The sequence below is a fragment of the Pecten maximus genome, chromosome 19 (genome assembly GCF_902652985.1).
Source record: "Pecten maximus chromosome 19, xPecMax1.1, whole genome shotgun sequence".
NCBI lineage: Eukaryota > Metazoa > Mollusca > Bivalvia > Pectinida > Pectinidae > Pecten > Pecten maximus.
In genome coordinates, this window is record NC_047033.1 from 15,815,886 (window position 1) to 15,838,600 (window position 22,715).

At 33.4% G+C, this 22,715-nt stretch overlaps 1 protein-coding gene across 3 annotated transcripts in view; it reads right to left on the reverse strand.

The window, feature by feature from the left end:
* The window catches only part of LOC117318164 (neurogenic locus notch homolog protein 2-like), a 51,518-nt gene extending 30,678 nt beyond the window's left edge, over positions 1–20,840 (reverse strand). For all 3 annotated transcript variants that reach the window (XM_033873183.1, XM_033873184.1, XM_033873181.1), the window contains exons 1-2: positions 20,554–20,840; positions 14,070–14,253 (exon numbers count right to left, since the gene is read on the reverse strand). In XM_033873183.1, the coding sequence (XP_033729074.1) occupies positions 14,070–14,253; positions 20,554–20,665 (296 nt within the window). In that variant the 5' untranslated portion in view covers positions 20,666–20,840. The remainder of the gene's footprint in view (positions 1–14,069; positions 14,254–20,553) is intronic.
* Between the last annotated feature and the right edge of the window lie 1,875 nt (positions 20,841–22,715).

Genomic DNA, 22,715 nt, shown 5'->3' on the forward strand with positions numbered 1-22,715 from the left:
AGCGTTAGTCACTCTAATTACTTTACAAAAAACTCACAATTGAACAACAAAAATAATTTCCATGTAGACAAAGTACATGATTTGTCGGATGGCTCAGTGGTAACACACTCGCCTTTCACCTAGGCAGCCGGGTTTCAACTTTCCGATCAGACGTGAAAAGGTATGGGGTCGCCAGTTTCTTTCTCCAATAAGACTAATCACACCCTTACACCAAGGCAACAAGAGTAATTAATATAAGTTAGTATAATTTGTTCAGCAATTGTTGTAAAATCATTAAAGTTTACATAGATATACCGCGAACTAAGCCCAAATATTATAAACGTTCCTTTTTGTCAAGCAAACAAATAAACAAATAAATAAACAAATCTTATTATATATTGATAATAACTTTATTAAGATAAAAATCTGACAATTTGATAATATTCGCGAAAATACTGACACATTTGATACCTCGCATACCTGTCAAGTCTCTGGTCTAGTACTTAACCGGAGCTTTCTGTTCATTACAGTTAATCAGTGCAAAATTCCAAACTGGAATTGTTTTAAACAGAAATATTTCTTTATCAAATGCAGTTGATATCCAAAGTAGTTTAGACGGGTATGATACAAGAGGTTGGGATAAGATGTTTCACAATACAAGAGTAAATTTCAGTGACATAACGACTTTAAAGTTGGTCATAACATCTGTAACGTTACTGTTACAGTTATCTGCAATTGCATATCGATTGTTTAGAGGAACAAGGACGTATCTCCAACATGGCGTGCTTAGAAGTAAAGGGCCGTATCTCAAATTTATCAATTTTTAGATTTTGATAAATTACAACTGAGCTTTTCGACTGAGCTTTTCTTAAAGAATATGTTCTTTATATCAATGGAAATTGTCTAATTCATTTAAATCACACAGTATTTTAACAGAATTAGACCATTTCAATTGATATAATGTACAAATTCTATAAGAAAATCTCGTAGTTGTAATTTATTAAAATCTAGAAATTGATAAATTTGAGATACGGCCCTTTACTTCTAAGCGCTCCATGTTGGAGATACGTCCTTGTTCCTCTAAACAATCGATATATTTTAATAGATCTACTGTATGTGTAAAGTAATCATATTAATGCTGTCCAACTTCCGTTAATTTGCCTTACATATTAAGTATTGTAAATTGTATGACGTAATCTTATGCGTCGTAAGGCTCAAGTTGAATAAACATTGAACATTGAAAGTTTAGATAGCCTTCCCAGACTGCTTCCATAGCTTACTCCTGGTTGACAATTTTACACGTTTACATCGCAAACCAAACAAGAGGACCAATTGGTCTTAAAGATCACCTGAGTTCTGAAATACTTCAGACAGTTTAACCTTTTTAGGCCCCGCAAAACAACCCCTGGGGTCAGTCAGGGCCAAAATGTACAAACCGTCAAACTGCCAAGCCATATTGATACTTCTATGTTTGTATTATTTCCAATGATAATCAAACAAATCATGCTCAAAAATATCATTATACTATACTATAGTTAAGTTTACTCCTTCCCTAGGCAGATTCACAATTTTGGTAAAGCACCTTCAGAACTTCTATCTATATCACTCTTTGTTACTTAGGTCTTGAAAATAAAAATTTTCAGTCAATTTGACCCTTTTTGGCCCCGCCCATCAGTACCTGGGAATCAGTCGGTCCAACATGTGCATACCATCAAACTGCAATCCCATACTGAACATTCCATAGAAACAAGCTGGAAAATACACGTTGGTTAACCACTATATTGTTTATTTGAAATTTGAGGACCCTTGACTTGTTATCAAGGAACCATTGTTTAACTAATGGATTTTTGACGAAAACATACACTGTAGCCTAACATATATATCAACATCGTTAGCCAACAGTGACTAGCGTCTGAATTAGATATAGCAATACCAGGGTGTTAGTCCTATAGTAACACCGTATCATAAAACTGTTTCGTCCTTCTAGTACTTCTAATAGGATAATGTTAGAGGTCCAAAATGAGAACATCCAGGAGGGAAGTGAAGATATAGGTATATGGAAATGATTATTTTTATGAATAGTTTATGTTACTGTAAGCCAAATCATGAGAGAGATTTGTTTTCGCGTGCGATCAACTAGTTCATCAGTAATGTTACAGGTAAAAGGTGTAAACAAAATCTAGAAGGCTAGTGAGGAAAAAGCAAAATGCCGGCCTGCCTAAAAATATGTGTATGGAAATAATCAAACTTTTGAATACTTTATGTTATTTAAGATTCAAATGACCACAAAAACCCATGATATTCGCACTTTTTCAATACAATGTAAAGTTAGATACCGTAGAGTCAACATGGACAAAACTGAAACAAAAACAATAAAAGTGTCAGTTTGTTCATGAAATACAATCGAAATATCCCGAATATTTGGGGTTACTGAGTATATTTGAAATCAAATCTTTACTGTCGGGTCTTTTTTACTTCGGGTTAAGCAGGGTCTTCCAGTTATCATACTTCGAGATAACGAAGTGTGTACGTTTATTATAGTACTCTGACCTTTGACCTTCTTGAAAAGTGGTCAGTAATACTAAGGTCCTCCAGTGTTACACAGATGCTGGAGGATTTTAATGGTGACTAGGTTACCCAAGTTGAATCCAGCAGGAATTTTAGATTTAAAAGTACCTCCTAGGCCAAGTTGTTTAAAAGGTGATTATAGCTTAATCACTTGTTAGTGTAATTATCATTTCTCCTTTACTTCAAAATCTGTGTATGTATATTCTTTAAAATAGGCAGGTAGGAAAAGACTGACAGTGTTGTAGTTTCAGAAAATTTGGTCAAGTTAGTTTTACCAGAAGTGATTTTATAAGGATTTTGAAATCGTTGTTAAACTCTGATCAGCTTAATCACCCTTTGAACAACCGGACCCATATGGCCACTCCTTGGCGGAGATATCATGGATACGTCAAGAATATCATACCAACAACAGTGTGGTGTGATCCATCGATCTCCTCATCCAGATTTAATTTAAATGTTTGTCGCCCGACTCTAAACAAATCATAAACAATAAATCTATAGAGAATGCAAACAAGGTCACTTAGTTCATCGGAAGTTCCATTAAACCAGAAATCGAACGTGGTTGATCATTTCTTTAACTAAATGGGTAGTATGTGTTTGTAAGTAATAAATCAATATTATCTTTTAATACTTGGTCCTATTCTATCTTTAAATATATTACTGTGGAAATGTAGAAGTCCACACATTAGACAGGGTTACGAAGGATGTAGGAATATCATAAATTATTAATGTACGAAAGCTGAATGTGTGTTATTAGCAGTTTTCAATATTTTTTTCCCGAATAATTAAGAGTTCTGTTATTCTAGACTCCCCAGTGATTATACGTTTAAAGAGTGGAAATCCGGAAAGAAATTCATAATTTAACCAACTTTAACCAATTTGAGATTTTGATATCTAATCATTTTAATTAACTTGAAATTTGTACTATGGAATATATGTATGGGAGATAATAAATATGTACCATATTGTATTCGTTTTAACCCATTTTGTTCTTTCCATGCCTGTTTTATCATAATAAAACCGTTTCCATCTTGTCTCGAATTAACGAAGATTATTTGATGATAAGTTAGGGGAATATCAGTTTCAGGAGGCTCCATTCAAGTTTATACTTTTGTTTTGTCCTCGTTTGATTGATTTTGAGGCATGAATTACGATTTCTTTACTTTGTTAGTATTCCCTGTTGTTTTTAAGATTTCAGTAGAAATTAAAGTGTACTGCGGTTATGGAACTGTCACTGGAAAGTTTAATGATCGGCATTAGGGTCTCATTGGGAAGTCATGTTAAATTTATTTCTTATGTTTGTTGATATGCATATGGCTCCTTTGTCACCACCCTAGTTATAATTTTGAGAACGTTAATCAAGACTTAACCGAGATATGGCTGGTACGTTAATTAAATAGAAGACGCTTACACTCCTGGAGCCCCTGGTGTTACTCTCCTGGATTCCCTTGTCTTATTCTCCTGGTACTCTTTTTTTCCAAAATCAATATAGTTTCATGTTCTGCCCCATAGAATCGGTTTCGATTAGATTTGTTTTATATTATCATTACTGGTTTTTTTTTTTGTTTTTTGTTTTTTTTTAAATTTTGTACATATTGGAACTTGAGGGACGTGTTAAGAACGTTAACATGAGGGACGTGTTAAGAACGTAAGAGCTATGAAAAGAACGCGAAGGACGTGTAAAGAACGCGAAGGACGAGTAAACAACGCGAAGGACCAGTAAAGAATGTGAGAGACTTGTAATGGACGCGGAGGATGTTTTAAGAACGCGAAGGACGAGTAAAGAACGCGAAGGACGAGTGAAGAACGCAAAGGACGAGTAAAGAACGCGAAGGACGAGTAAAGAACGCGAAGGACGAGTAAAGAATGTGAGGGACGTGTAAAGAATGAACGTGTAATGGACGCGGGTGACGTATAAAGAACTGTGGATGTATTAACGTGAGGGATGTGAAAACAGCCTGCATTAACACAATGTATGTATATCCCAATTTTCATATCAATTGCTTGTTTCCGGATTTCGACGGGTGGATTATGTTTCAGTTTGATGATATTGATCAAATGTTAATAACTAGGTTCGCTCATTAAAAAAAGATCCCCCACGAGTTATCCATTGTAATTGTTTTAGGCATTTAGCAGGTTTTATTGACCACATGTCAAGCCGGTCTTGACGATAAAGGACGGCAGTGCAGTATCAATACAGCATTGTTCTCTGTTAACATCCGTGCTCTTAAAACACATTAAGTCGAGCACGGGAGAGTATTGGAAAAACGGGAATTTTCCCATTATTACCGCTATTTCCACAGGCTTCAATAAAAGAGGAAATTTGGGGTAAATCTGAGAGTATATAACGAAATGCCTGTAGTGGAGATTAATATTTGATATTACAGATTACAGATTTTAATAGTACGTTTGAGAAATCAGAATAATTTCTGATAAAATATTTGACTCAAGAAAAAGAATGATATAGTGTTCAGTTCAGACATGGAATGTGAAGGGTTTTTGTTTTCATTGAGGACAACAAACCACCACGAGTTGAGGATGGGGAGGTCCGATGTTAATTAAAGGGCTGACCATGATGATTTTACGATGGCCGATATCAGCCGTCACGTTACTCGCATTTATGTGATGCGAGTAACCTGACATAGTAAAAATCACATGACGGGTTACTAGCATGTGATGCGAGTAACTTGACATAGTAAAAATCACATGACGGGTTACTAGCATGTGATGCGAGTAACCTGACATAGTAAAAATCACATGACGGGTTACTCTCATGTGATGCGAGTAACCTGACATAGTAAAAATCACATGACAGGTTACTCGCATGTGATGCGAGTAACATGACATAGTAAAAATCACATGACATGTTACTAGCATGTGATGCGAGTAACATGACATAGTAAAAATCACATGACAGGTTACTAGCATGTGATGTGAGTAACCTGACATAGTAAAAATCACATGACGGGTTACTCTCATGTGATGCGAGTAACATGACATAGTAAAAATCACATGACATGTTACTAGCATGTGATGCGAGTAACATGACATAGTAAAAATCACATGACAGGTTACTAGCATGTGATGCGAGTAACATGACATAGTAAAAATCACATGACAGGTTACTAGCATGTAATACGAGTAACCTGACATAGTAAAAATCACATGACAGGTGGCTTTGTACAGTATAGTACATATAGTTCCAATTGACTATTTTAGTCTATTTGTGTTGCATACACAATCTCTCGTCCAATGTCACTCAAGAGTATAATATTGGTCAATTTCTCTTATTTCCTCAATTCTATTTGGTGAATAAAACCATTTCCCCCAATTTAGATTTTAGGGCATTTTTTTCTATCACATAAATATACCAATCTACAGGAAAAATTTAAAAAAATCTGTTGCAATTAGTCTGTGGTCAAATAATGAATTGACAAGACTACACGAGCTCCATTGTATATACATGCCACACCTTGGCTTATAAAACCATTTTCTACAGTCGCCATGATAACCTCTTTTGAAAGGTCTAGTAAAACTATACTCTGGAATGTTAATGGGTTTTGCAAGTGTACAGTCATCTCTTTCGTGACTATGTACAGTTACTCGCATTACATGCTAGTAACATGTCATATGATTTTTACTATGTCAGGTTACTCGCATCACATGCTAGTAACATGTCATGTGATTTTTACTATGTCAGGTTACTCGCATCACATGCTAGTAACCCGTCATGTGATTTTTACTATGTCAGGTTACTCGCATCACATGCTAGTAACCCGTCATGTGATTTTTACTATGTCAGGTTACTCGCATCACATGCTAGTAACATGTCATGTGATTTTTACTATGTCAAGTTACTCGCATCACATGCTAGTAACCTGTCATGTGAGTTTTACTATGTCAGGTTACTCGCATCACATAAATGCGAGTAACGTGACGGCTGATATCGGCCATCGTATGATTTAGTACATCAATCACACATCATAATTATCTGTCTTATATATGGCAACAGCACCAACCTTTAACAAATGAGAGACTTAAGCCTCTCAAAAATGTAATAACGAATAAACGTTTACGTGACCACGTCTGTCAAGTTAACTCAAAGGAGGGGTGGGGGTGGGGTGGGGTGGGGTGGGGGGGGGGGGGGATGGGTGTGTGTGGTTAATATATAACTATCAGGTTAATATCTAACTATTAGGTTAATATCTAACCATCAGGTTAATATCTAACTATCAGGTTAATATCTAACTATTAGGTTAATATTTAACTATTAGGTTAATATCTAACTATTATGTAAATATCTAACTATTATGTAAATATCTAACTATTAGGTTAATATCTAACTATTAGGTTAATATCTAACTATCAGGTTAATATCTAACTATTAGGTTAATATTTAACTATAAGGTTAATATCTAACCATCAGGTTAATATCTAACTATTAGGTTAATATCTAACTATCAGGTTAATATCTAACCATCAGGTTAATATCTAACTATTAGGTTAATATCTAACTATTAAGTTAACATCTAACTATCAGTTTAATATCTAACTATCAGGTTAATATCTAACTATTAGGTTAATATCTAACTATAAGGTTAATATCTAAATATCAGTTTAATATCTAACTATCAGGTTAATATCTAACTATTAGGTTAATATCTAACTATTAAGTTAACATCTAACTATCAGGTTAATATCTAACTATCAGATTAATATCTAACTATTAGGTTAATATCTAACCATCAGGTTAATATCTAACTATTAGTTTAATATCTAACTATTAGGTTAATATCTAACAATTAGTTTAATATCTAACTATCAGGTTAATATCTAACTATTAGGTTAATATCTAACTATTAGGTTAATATCTAACTATCAGGTTAATATCTAACTATCAGGTTAATATTTAACTATCGGGTTAATATCTAACCATCAGGTTAATATCTAACTATTAAGTTAATATCTAACCATCAGGTTAATATATAACTATTAGGTTAATATCTAACCATCAGGTTAATATCTAACTATTAGGTTAATATCTAACAATCAGGTTAATATCTAACTATTAGGTTAATATATAACAATAAGGTTAATATCTAACTATTAGGTTAATATCTAACTATTAGGTTAATATCTAACCATCAGGTTAATATCTAACTATTAGGTTAATATCTAACTATCAGGTTAATATCTAACTATTAGGTTAATATCTAACCATCAGGTTAATATCTAACTATTAGGTTAATATCTAAGCATCAGGTTAATATCTAACCATCAGGTTAATATATAACTATTAGGTTAATATCTAACCATCAGGTTAATATCTAACCATCAGGTTAATATATAACTATTAGGTTAATATCTAACTATCAGGTTAATATCTAACCATCAGGTTAATATCTAACTATCAGGTTAATATCTAAATATCAGGTTAATATCTAACTATCAGGTTAATATCTAACAATAAGGTTAATATCTAACTATTAGGTTAATATCTAACTATTAGGTTAATATCTAACTATCAGGTTAATATCTAACAATAAGGTTAATATCTAACCATCAGGTTAATATCTAACTATTAGGTTAATATCTAACCATCAGGTTAATATCTAACTATTAGGTTAATATATAACTATTAGGTTAATATCTAACAATAAGGTTAATATCTAACTATTAGGTTAATATATAACTATTAGGTTAATATCTAACCATCAGGTTAATATCTAACTATTAAGTTAATATCTAACCATCAGGTTAATATCTAACTATTAAGTTAATATCTAACTATCAGGTTAATATCTAACCATCAGGTTAATATCTAACTATTAGGTTAATATCTAACTATTAGGTTAATATCTAACCATCAGGTTAATATCTAACTATTAGGTTAATATCTAACTATTAGGTTAATATCTAACTATAAGGTTAATATCTAACTATTAGGTTAATATATAACTATTAGGTTAATATCTAACCATCAGGTTAATATCTAACTATTAAGTTAATATCTAACCATCAGGTTAATATCTAACTATTAAGTTAATATCTAACTATCAGGTTAATATCTAACCATCAGGTTAATATCTAACTATTAGGTTAATATCTAACCATCAGGTTAATATCTAACTATTAGGTTAATATCTAATTATTAGGTTAATATATAACTATTAGGTTAATATTTAACTGTTAGGTTAATATTTAACTATTAGGTTAATATCTAACAATTAGGTTAATATCTAACTATTAGGTTAATATCTAACCATCAGGTTAATATCTAACTATTAGGTTAATATCTAACTATAAGGTTAATATCTAAATATCAGTTTAATATCTAACTATCAGGTTAATATCTAACTATTAGGTTAATATCTAACTATCAGGTTAATATCTAACTATTAGGTTAATATCTAACTATTAGGTCAATATCTAACCATCAGGTTAATATTTAACTATCAGGTTAATATCTAACCATCAGGTTAATATCTAACTATTAGGTTAATATCTAACTATAAGGTTGATATCTAACTATTAGGTTAATATTTAACTATCAGGTCAATATCTAACCATCAGGTTAATATTTAACTATCAGGTTAATATCTAACCATCAGGTTAATATCTAACTATTAGGTTAATATCTAACTATAAGGTTGATATCTAACTATTAGGTTAATATATTTAACTATCAGGTCAATATCTAACCATCAGGTTAATATTTAACTATCAGGTTAATATCTAACCATCAGGTTAATATCTAACTATTAGGTTAATATCTAACTATAAGGTTGATATCTAACTATTAGGTTAATATATTTAACTATTAGGTTAATATCTAAATATCAGATTAATATCTAACTATTAGGTTAATATCTAACTATAAGGTTGATATCTAACTATTAGGTTAATATATTTAACTATTAGGTTAATATCTAAATATCAGATTAAAGTCTAACTATCAGATTAATATCTAACTATCAGGTTAATATCTAACTATTAGGTTAATATCTAAATATCAGATTAATATCTAACTATCAGATTAATATCTAACTATTAGGTTAATATCTAACTATCAGGTTAATATCTAACTATTAGGTTAATATTTAACTATCAGGTTAATATCTAATTATTAGGTTAATATCTAACTATCAGATTAATATCTAACTATAAGGTTAATATCTAAATATTAGGTTAATATATAACTATTAGGTTAATATCTAACCATTAGGTTAATATATAACTATTAGGTTAATATCTAACCATCAGGTTAATATCTAACTATTAGGTTAATATCTAACTATCAGGTTAATATCTAACTATTAGGTTAATATATAACTATTAGGTTAATATCTAACCATTAGGTTAATATATAACTATTAGGTTAATATCTAACCATCAGGTTAATATCTAACTATTAGGTTAATATCTAACTATCAGGTTAATATCTAACTATTAGGTTAATATATAACTATTAGGTTAATATCTAACCATCAGGTTAATATCTAACAATAAGGTTAATATCTAACTATTAGGTTAATATCTAACCATCAGGTTAATATCTAACTATTAGGTTAATATCTAACTATCAGGTTAATATCTAACCATCAGGTTAATATCTAACTATCAGGTTAATATCTAACCATCAGGTTAATATCTAACTATTAGGTTAATATCTAACTATCAGGTAAATATCTAACTATTAGGTTAATATCTAACTATTAGGTTAACTATTAGGTTAATATCTAACTATTAGGTTAATATCTAACCATCAAGTTAATATATAACTATTAGGTTAATATCTAACTATTAGGTTAATATCTAACAATTAGGTTAATATCTAACTATCAGGTTAATATCTAACTATTAGGTTAATATCTAACTATTAGGTTAATATCTAACTATTAGGTTAATATTTAACTGTTAGGTTAATATTTAACTATTAGGTTAATATCTAACTATTAGGTTAATATCTAACTATTAGGTTAATATCTAACTATCAGGTTAATATCTAACTATTAGGTTAATATCTAACCATCAGGTTAATATCTAACTATTAGGTTAATATCTAACCATCAGGTTAATATCTAACTATTAGGTTAATATCTAACTATCAGGTTAATATTTAACTATCAGGTTAATATCTAACCATCAGGTTAATATCTAACTATTAAGTTAATATCTAACCATCAGGTTAATATCTAACTATTAGGTTAAAATCTAACTATTAGGTTAATATCTAACTATTAGGTTAATATCTAACTATCAGGTTAATATTTAACTATCAGGTTAATATCTAACTATTAGGTTAATATCTAACTATTAGTTTAATATCTAACTATTAGTTTACTATTTGGTTGCTATTTAATAGGTCCTGTTCACGTGTTTGTCTTTGATATAATGCCGTAAATCTAAGTTAGATATCATCGAAAGTTTATTTATTGTTTAAATATCAGCAAATTACTAAACCTTTATTTTTCAGGCAGTCATATCTACAATTTATTCAACGCCGTTTAAAAGTAACTGATCATGATTTAGAGCGTGTATTACTTCTTTTTAACACACAGCCAAATCTCTTTTTACAACAACCCATCCCACTTTGTTGTATTATAAATGCCAGGTCCTATTTAGTAAGAATGGTTTGCTAATTGACATAAATTTGTTTGATTTTGTGATGATGATTTCAACACTTTGAAATAAGAAGCTCGAAAATTAAGCAGTTTATTGCTTGGCCGTTATGTATACAAATAATTTGTAGTGAGAGCTATACTTCCTAAACTAGACCATTCAGTTTACGTTACACCCTTACAACAACTCAGAAATTTACCTAACACGAAACTTAACACAGACGCAAAAATAAAAAAAAGGGTAATATCCTGAGTACTTTAGTTGTGTTTACATGTGCCCAATTCATTTGATATTGAAGGATTTACTCCCAATATCACGGTTTTCGTAACAGATGTCGGCTTCTGACGGAAACTCTGACAACAAAGGGATTAGAAAGATGCAGGTTGATGCCAGCCATGGGAAAACTTGGTTGGTACCACTATCTCATTAGGAAATATTGGTGTGTGATGTGAAGTTAGACATGTTCTATACTCCGTTGATATACCTCCTCAACATACAGAAATCCCCTAACTTAAAATTTCACATAGGAAAGCATTGCAGAATTTAAGGAAATTTCCTTAACTAAGATTTTTGTTTTAAATCCAATAATGTCTATAGGAAAATTGAAGTTAAGGAATCCCCTTAGTATCAGGAACGTTGATGAGATATGAAACGGCGTCCTAAAATGATTAGTTATCAGACGGAAAGTCATTTACATGTACTCAATAGTTATAGGGGCCAAGAATAATTATGGGTGCAATTAATTATTTATTCACCCTGAATTTGATAATGTAAAGTATGAAATTTATGGAGGATGATGATAATGTAAAGTATGTAATTTATGGAGGTGATGATAATGTAAAGTATGTACTTTATGGAGGGTGATGATAATGTAAAGTATGTAATTTATGGAGGGTGATGATAATGTAAAGTATGTAACTTTTGGAGGGTGGTAATAGTTTAAAGTATTTATCTTTTGGAGGGTGGTAATAGTGTAAAGTATATAACTTATGGAGGGTGGTTATAGTGTAACGTAGGTAACTTATGGAGGATGGTTATAGTGCAAAGTATGTAACTTATGGAGGGTGGTAATAGTGTAAAGTATGTAACTTATGGAGGGTGGTAATAGTGTAAAGTATGTAACTTTTGTAGGGTGGCAAAAGTGTTAATATGTAACTTTTGAAGGGTGATTATAGCGTAACGTAGGTAACTTTTAGAAGGTGGTCATATCGTAACGTATGTTATTTTTTGAAAATGGTTATAGTGTATCGTATATAACTTTGGGAGAGTGGTTATTGTGTATCGTATATAACTTTGGGAGAGTGGTTATTGTGTATCGTATATAACTTTGGGAGAGTGGTTATTGTGTATCGTATATAACTTTGGGAGAGTGGTTATTGTGTATCGTATATAACTTTCGGAGAGTGGTTATTGTGTATCGTATATAACTTTGGGAGAGTGGTTATTGTGTATCGTATATAACTTTCGGAGAGTGGTTATTGTGTATCGTATATAACTTTGGGAGAGTGGTTATTGTGTATCGTATATAACTTTGGGAGAGTGGTTATTGTGTATCGTATATAACTTTGGGAGAGTGGTTATTGTGTATCGTATATAACTTTCGGAGAGTGGTTATTGTGTATCGTATATAACTTTCGGAGAGTGGTTATTGTGTATCGTATATAACTTTCGGAGAGTGGTTATTGTGTACCGTATGTAACTGTCGTTGGGTAGTTTGGCGTAATGTACGTAAATTTTGGTATTGTATAAAATATACAACGGTATATTCAATTAATCATAATTACTCTTTTGTCGGCGGTGTACCGTCCTTAAGAAGAGGAATAAGAGGAGTAATTACGAGGGATGATTGATATGTTGTGAGTCTCGTATTGAAGGAGGTACTCAGGGATGTCCTACTATTCTCTGCCTATATAGAGCCGTGTACCCAAGGACTGGTCTCATTTGGTTAGTTTATATCGACGAGGTAGCACTCTGAAGTAATCAAGGACAAGCGGCATTTGCGAAATGGACAAAATCGGTGAAAGAGCAGTGATCCAATATTTCCATAAAAAGTTTAACACCTACGGATATCCATATTGATATGGTAGCAACACTAGGGAAAGCTGTCCTTCGTATGCTACAGTGAAAAGGTGGGTGGCGGAATTTAAGCACGGCCGACAGAGCCTTGACGATGACCGCGTCCTGGAAGGCCTGTCAATATTGCAACCCCATAAACGGTCAATAAACAGAAAGATATATAGCCAGAACAGTTGGCATTTCACAAGAAACAGTGAATTCAATTCTAACCGAGGATCTTGCAATGATAGGAAGATCCTGCCAACTTTCTTCAGAGAGTTGTCACAACGGATGAAACATAGGTCCATCATTTTACCCCAGAGGCCAAACTACAATCGAAACAATGGAAGCGCCTTATTCACCTGATCTCGCTCCATCAGACTTTCATCTATTTCCAAAACTGAAAACAGCTAGTTCAGGCACCTGACTGTCAGTCCGATGATGACGTTATACATGCAGTGGATGACTTTCTGAACAGCCAAGAAAAGTAGTTCTATTAAAGTGGCATTGATGCCCTTAAACACCGCTGGCAAAAGTGTATAGATACTGAAGGGGATTATGTTGAAAAATAATACAATATGTCGGGCTAAATTTAAATCCTTCAATATGAGGCTAACAACATATCAATCAGCCCTCGTATTTAAATTTTAAAATATCTTTGAAAAATAGGCTGTGGGTGCATTATTCTCCTTGTGATGAAGTTTTGATGTATTACCAAATGTCTTCTCAAGAAACCTAGTAGACGGCATGCATGGTTGGGAGAATGCTGTTAACCCTTGGAATGCGCATTCGATGTGCGGCTGCCATAGTAACAGTAGCACATGTGATACCCCGGATCCTCTTACCTGAAAACGAGGTAGTTGTTTGTCGTGTCGTCCATTACGCATATCCATGACGACACGGGCGAACTGTACGCTTGCATTGGCCAACCAACCACCTTCTGCGTTGCGTATGTTATAGTTATACTGCTGGACAAACTGTCATACCATGTACCGTCCCATTGGCTGGAAGGTAGGGTGCACGTGCAATCTAAAATAATGAATAATGCATTCTAGATTACCTACTATATAACAAAACATTAGATTGTGCAAAAGACACCAGATGTATTAGTATTCAGTAGAGCCAAAATGATTAATCTGCGTCATACAGCCGTTGTGTCGTTCTAGGGGGCGTCAGTGACGTCAAGGACCTGATGTGTTGAGTGGTGATCCCTAGGATACCCGAGGAACAAGGAGTAAAAAGAAATGTGAAAAAATATATCCTCCATTAATTTCTCAATTGCATATAAAACCCGCATGACATCTGATACTGATGTCAATCAATGACCTCGGCTGACCTCGGCTGACCAAGGTAGACCATGACAATGATTTTAGGGACAACAAAGAGATACCAACATTCAATGTAGTTGTGTCTCAAGCCTTATACTAACTCTGTAGATGGAATTGAGATAACTATAATATATTGGGGTTATTGTAGTGTAAATAGACATTCTTCTGGTTCGATCCATTCCGCATCAGCAAGCGTCGAACCACGCACCATGACTTTCACCAAAGGCTACGTAGGTCAAGGCTGTAACTAACCTGGCTGACGCGGCCCCTATATGCAGTGTGATTATTAATTATCTCAGAGCTACTTTTTGTTTTAATTTTCACCTTACTATTAAAGCGAGATTTCAATCAGAAACTATACATAAATAATCAATTAAAGTCGTAAAATTCTAGATTACCTACTATGTAACAAAACATTAGATTGTGCAAAAGACAAGCAAGCTTTATTAGTATTCAGTAGAGCCAAAATGATTAATCTGCGTCATACGGCTGTTGTGTCGTTCTAGGGCTCGTCAGCGACGCCAAGGACCTGATGTGTTGAGTGGTGACCCCTAGGATACCCGAGGAACTAGGAGTAAAAAGAAATGTGAAAAAAGATATCCTCCATTAATTTCTCAATTGCATATAAAACCCGCATGACATTTGATACTGATGTCAATCAATGACCTCGGCTGACCTCGACTGACCAAGGTAGACCATGACAATGATTTTAGGGACAACAAAGAGATGTAGATGGGAATTGAGATAACTCTACTGTATTGGGGTTATTGTAGTGTAAATAGACATTCTTCTGGTTCGATCCATTCCGCATCAGCAAGCGTCGAACCACGCACCATGACTTTCACCCAAGGCTACGTAGGTCAAGGCTGTAACTAACCTGGCTGACGCGGCCCCTATATGCAGTGTGATTATTAATTATCTCAGAGCTACTTTTTGTTTTAATGTTCACCTTACTATTAAAGCGAGATTTCAATCAGAAACTATACATAAATAATCAATTAAAGTCGTAAAATCTTGACTTTTGTATTCAGCTTGTCGAAATGTCCTCAGGGAAACATAAAACCAAACAATGCATGTCACATCAGAACATATATGACCTATTCTACCATGTTTGCTATGTAACGCCAGTTTTGATTGGTTAAAAACCATGTATTATTTTCCAATAACCCACGCTCGTGCCAATAAGACACGCTCGTGAGTCACGGCTGTTACAATTTTAAATATCTAATATTCATCCCGTTTCATAAAAGGTTACTATAGCCGAGTGGGCTAATGGGTTAGTCTTTCAATATATTTTTATCACGACGCGAGTTCGAATCCTACGGAGCCCCCCACTTTTTTTTCTTTTCTTTTTTTTTAATTTTCAAAATCAATGCCATATGATAGATGCTCTTGATCGTAGTACTGTATTGCCTGTATATTTCATCAACAAATAATGCAATACTCAAGAAATAAATTACAAGGTTTTCCCGGGGTTTCTTTGCTGTTTTTCTATTAGAAAGAGGTCTATCTGAACTAAACAGTACATGGTAGAATAGAAATAATCAACTTTGACTCGTGTATTGTTGCAGGATATACAACTCGGACTCGGATATTTTGCAATTTTAATTAATAACTCAGGCTTGCAGGCCTTCGTTATTAATTTAATTGCAAAATATCCTCGTCCTCGTTGTATATCCTGCAATAATACACGAATCATCGTTAATTATTTCTTAAATAAACATAATTGTTTAGATAAGTAAACTTGTGTTAAAATTGGACATATTTCTGACAGTATAAAATGTCTTTACTAGATTAACATGGCAAAGGTTAAGATAAAGTTAAGAAAAAATTAAGAAAAAGATTAATTGAAATTAAATTCAGAACTTAAGGAATTGAATCGCTCTGTTCTCTAATATCGATGGTAATATTTTATAATCAATATAGTTCGGTTATTGTTTAAAACACTACATATGTATTTACATATCTCCATTAACTCACGGTGATGTTTGAGGAATGCTTATTCAAGCAATTTCCTGTTGGGTACCAATTCCGATTACATGAGATTAGTTAGATTGAAATGTGTATAAAATAAATGTGTCTCTATAAATTGTTACTTAATGTGCCGATAGCGGTATGCTTTGGTTGGTGAGAAGTGAATCGATAATTTAGTTTTTTTTCGGGATATCGATGATGTAGTTGCCGATTGTGTAAAGCTAAATTCGATTGAAACTCAATTAAAACAAATTGGTATTTTTTTTATATCCTTTTATTATTCATACAGTCGTACATTGTTTATTTTAGTAATAAGGGACAATCACACAAGTAAAAGAGCAATGCCGATCTTCAAATGTCTTAAGATTTTATAATAATCTTGTATATTTTGATATATAGTGTATAAGATTTCTTATAGATTATAAAAGATGGGGGATATCCGATATAAGTTATAAAACATATAGGATGTTTTATATAAAAGAATGATTTCTGAAACGGAAATTTAATGAGGCATCTTTCATCAGTATATCAGATATGGTATGGAGTTATAAGGAAATTCAGGTTTGGAATATGTTTATCAGGAAGTCTTGTCATATACAAAATGCGTGTTTCATACAAAATTAAATTATAAGGAAATTCAGGTTTGGAATATGTTTATCAGGAAGTCTTGTCAATATACCAGCTTGGGAAATTTATCAGGAAGTCTTGTCAATATACCAGCTTGGGAAATTTATCAGGAAGTCTTGACAATATGCCAGCTTGGGAAATTTATCAGGAAGTCTTGACAATATACCAGCTTGGGAAATTTATCAGGAAGTCTTATTAATATACCAGATTGGGAAATTTATCAGAAGTCTTGTCAATATACCAGCTTGGGAAATTTATCAGGAAGTCTTATCAATATACCAGCTTGGGAAATTTATCAGGAAGTCTTGACAATATGCCAGCTTGGGAAAATGCCGTTAATATCATTTGACGTTCCTGATGATATACAGTTATTTTTTTACTAACTTATACGACTTCTTTGTACTACAAACTCTGACTAAGTGGTCAAATATAAATTTTGTGTAAAGGAAAATAAATATACTTTTAAATTTACTTTTCCCAGTGGTTATTTATTGAGAAAACATAGAACACAAATGAAGTAAAAGCAGTCGTACACTTCTAAAACACTCCGCACTCAAATACAGGTACAACTTGAAAATAAGCTTTAAAGTATTTAAAAAATTTTTTTAAAGATCTTAGTCAGAGAGTACACTGTATAATTGGAATTAATAGAGATATCTGGGATAAAGTTGGTTAGAGAATAAGCCAGCAGATTACCATTATATCAATAGGTTTTAATTTTGAATTTACAAATAAGATATTTGTGATATTAACCTACCTAACACTTCAATTGCACATTAAGATATTGAGATATAGTTCGCACCTGTGAGGAAGACTTTGTGTTCTCCTCACTGGCCGAGACATACCAGAGTCTATAATAATGGTACAAAACATGTAATTCCATAGACCTGCTAAACGCTCAGTATTTTGGGTGTGGGACGACTGGTTCGCCCGTTTTCAGTTGACTGTGACTGGATGGAGAGTTCTGTTGGATGTCTTCGGAATTATACTTCAGTGAGGTAGCACTATAACGTATACACCAGTTTCCCCGTTATCACATGGAAAGAAACACGAACAAACCACAGCCTCCCAAAGCTCTCGAGCACAGTGGAGGCCGTCCTTAAATGACCACAGTTGTTGATAGGACGTTAAAAATACCAAACCAAACCAAGCCAGATATGTCAGTGATGTTCGGGACATCATACAGCTGTTTCGTCCTTCTAGGACTCATCAGTGATACTAGTGACATCATAAAGCTGTTTCGACCTTCTAGTACTCGTCAGTGATGCTAGAGACATCATACAGCTGTTCCGACCTTCTAGTACTCGTCAGTGATGGTAGGACACCATACAGGTGTTCCGTCCTTCTAGGACTCATCAGTGATGCTAGAGACATCACACAGTTGTTTCGTCCTTCTAGGACTCATCAGTGATACAAGTGACATCCTACACCTGTTTCGTCCTTCTAGGACTTGTCAGTGATGTTAGGGACATCACACAGTTGTTTCGTCCTTCAAGGACTTGTCAATGATGTTCGTGACATCATACAGGTGTTCCGTCCTTCTAGGACTCATCAGTGATGCTAGAGACATCACACAGTTGTTTCGTCCTTCTAGGACTCATCAGTGATACAAGTGACATCCTACACCTGTTTCGTCCTTCTAGGACTTGTCATGATCAATGATGTTCGGGACATCACACAGCTGTTTCGTCCCTCTAGGACTCATCAGTGATGCTAGAGACATCATACAGCTGTTTCGACCTTCTAGGACTCGTCAGTGATGGTAGGGGTGCGCCATACAGCTGTTTCGTCCTCATAGGATTCGTGAGTGATTCTACAAGTAAGGTCCTGAAGTGTTTTTGTAGAGAGGCGACTAACCAAATCGAAATCTCTATATGTAGACCCGTCAAAATCTGGCGTGGAAACCCGTAATTCAATAAATTTCACAATTTCCAATACCATACTTAAAATCAAAATTCAATACAATGTATTCTGAACCGTGTTACTATTCAAATGAATGAAAACGTGAAAAACAGGTTATGATAAGCTACTGGGGACTGAAAAGTCAAGCTCTGGAATGTGGAAGGATTGTACGAAAGACACAAGATATTAGCACATTTTATACAAATTGAGAGTTAGATGCAGCAGAACAAAAACATTGATCAAACTACACCATGCAACTGGTTTATTCATCTAGAATTCGTCAGTGGTGCTAACGGCCCAAAACGGGGATCATAGGGGGCGACCAGAAAGTAATATGTGTAAAGACATGTCAAAATCTGGATGAGGAGGTCCAAGCAATCGCAATATACAGTATATGAGATCATTCTAATTACATAGACATCTAGCGATAGATATGCAGTGGTTGTCAACGTTATATGAATTACGAAATATCGATATCATATTCTAAGAACTACAATGACTTTTTTTTTTCAATTTAAAAAGTCTCAGATATATTTAATAACAAAAGTCAAAATGTATTTCTGACATATTCGGGACGGTCTAACGTCATCTAGATGTTCCGTATTACGACAACCTTAAGTTGATAACGGATTAAGAAAAGTCAAAATGACGCTGGTGCAGCTGCGTTCATGTTCATATAAATGCAATTTTAGTCAGTAGGTGTTTATACATGATCTTGAAGTGTAATTATAAATATGGAGTAGTACACTATGCATACACAATATCGTGTACAATACCTGACTAGTCATATACATGAACACAGTCAACACGTCTGATTAAACCCGTATTAGCTATAGCAATGGGATTATATAAACAAGATTACCAAGAAAACATCAATATATCCCGTACATTTTTAATAACATGGACTTAAAACATTATGATAATGCAATATTTTATTCGTTTATATTAAAAGTCGTTTTAATATTTCAAAACAGGAATTCACTTTATTAAGATGAAAATATAAATCGACCATTCTGTAGGGGTCTGATGTCTTAACAACACTACCAGATTTACATGCATGCATTGGTAAATAAATAAATATATTTGCTTATTGATAACAACAAAGTTATTAAAACAGACTCAGTATAATTCGTATATTATAAGTAATCGTACAAAAGTGGAAATTCAAACGGGTCGTAACAACATAAAAGACTTATCATTCTTCCAGGTCTTCAAATGATCTCAGGAATGATAAGTTACATTTTTAAAATGTATTTTCACCTGACAATAACTGTTACACAAATTTCACAAAACAATAGCTTTATAATCTTTCTAATTTGGCTCTGGTTTTGATGTATTAATTAGGACAATATGTATTGTAAAATCACAATGGAATATCTGTATTACAAAACTAAAAATGTAGAAGTCAAAGAATTAAGATGTGGTTACCTAAATCCATGAAAAAGCCGTTTATCCTTTCACAATTTATATAAAAAATGAATAATACAAATTAACTCACCAATTTCTGACGGAAACAGATTCAAAACGAAAACAACACAAATGAAGTACATCCAAAGTTCTTTCATGCTGTGATCAGTCTGTGTTCGGTCAGCGGAACGAAATTCCAACATCGTTATACGAATCCGACATGGTAAATAGCCGACAGCTAGGTGGAGAAACACTATCAGTAAAATGATAAAAATGGACTGTGGAATAAAAATCAATGCTGTCACCAAGGTGTGCGGTTTGCCTCTGAATCCCGTATAGATCGTCACAATGCCACGTGAGAGAGTCGTCGTTACTCACCAGGATAACATACAGGGTTGACGCGAGGCATGCTCATTACAGCGCGTCCGTATTCACTACCGACTGGCGCTAGGTATAGTAAGTCGAACTGTAGATTAGGGCCTAGGTTTTCATTACTTCTTACTGTTTATTTACCATCCCTTAGATTTGTGTCTTAATTTTCCCATTGTTTCTCGTTATTTCATGCCACTCTGTGGATTTGACCTAATGTCATTCTTTCTCTTGGTTTTCAGTCCTCTAAAGATTTGCCTCAGATTTACGATCTTTCTGATTTCGTTTGTAACACCCGGTAGATTTTCGCCTAAATTTGCCATTATTTATCTTTCTTTTTTTTTTGAATTCCCTAAACATTTTGCCCAAATTATCCTTTCTGTCACATTGCATTTGAGTCACATTTCAAAATGGTGTCTGAATGTTTCCTTGTTTATCATTGCTTATGAATCATCAAAGCTGGGCAAACGTTGTAAATGTCTTATTGTTTTCGAGGCACAATGAAGATATGGGCCTAAACTTTCCATTGGTTCCTCATTGTTTTCAGTTGCCTGTAGTTTTGGGTCAATTTTTTCGTCGCTTTGGAGTCGCATTTTCGATTTGGGCATTTCTTTTATATATTTTATTGACAATGTATCTTACTTTATAATTAAACACAGTCTTTGAGATTTTAACAGACAAGATTGCATAGAATAAATAACATCCTCAAAGGGAATTTTTATACATGTCTTATCAATGAATCTAGTATTCAGAGTTATGTGAGAAAACCATTAGGGAAAGGGTACTAAAAAAAGAAATTACTAAAATTTGAATGTCAGCTCACGATTTAAATGTAGAAAAAGGTCGTTATCAAAATATCCGGCGACACTTGAGAATCTGTACTGTATGTAATTCAAATGAAGTCGAGGATGAATTTCATTTTAATCTAAAATGCCCATGTTGTTCTGATATACGTAAGAAATATTTGAAAAGTGACTATTTAAAAAAAAAACCTTTTATGTTTATATTCATAGAGTTATTTAACGGACAAAATGCCAAAGAATTAGAAAAATTGGCCAAATATATTAAAGCGGCAAATGCCAGGAATTGCATTAACTTAGTTATGCTCTCCGAGTATATTGTCTCTGACACGTAGTTATTATTTTTTGATGTTGTCAATGTTATGTAAATTTGTATATTGTGTATGTGTAGGATACTGATGAGTCGAAAAGCTCAAAGTTAATAAAGAGCTTGAACTCAAATTTGCATCTCGTTTTTTTTTTTGTTTTTGTTTTTTGTCTTTTTTTTTGTTTTTTTTTAAGTCAGACTGATTTTGAGTCAGACTGAAGATTTTGGCCTATTTTATTGTTTCTCGTGAGTCATAATGCAGATTAAGGCTTGATTTGTTTCATTGTTTCTCGTTGTCCTGTCGTAACATAACACACAAGACATGCCAATACCGTTTGTACCTTGCACGTCTCAATAACTCAATTAAATAATCGCACGAACATCAACACTGCAGTACGTGAAACCATGATGAAGTAGCAAGAGCTGGAGACAATAGCCAGTTTACTAATTAGTGGGAGGAGAAGGACATTAGTTTTGAGTTTTATCATCGTCGGATACTCATGGTTGGTAGCACTATACTTAGGATAAACGTAGCGTAGTGTACTGCAATCAACCGTGGGTATCAAAATAGGAGTTTTTTTTATAAACAAATGTTGGAATTACAAACTAGTGGAAGAACAAGGTTCACATGGTAATGAGTTTGTTATTTGTTTACGGATTTTACGTCTTCGAAACAGCCGAGGTCATATCAAGATGGTGTTCACAGATAATAGGCCGTTTATAGTGTTATCACACTGAAATGCTACACCAGGACTCGGTACCACGACACCGCATTAT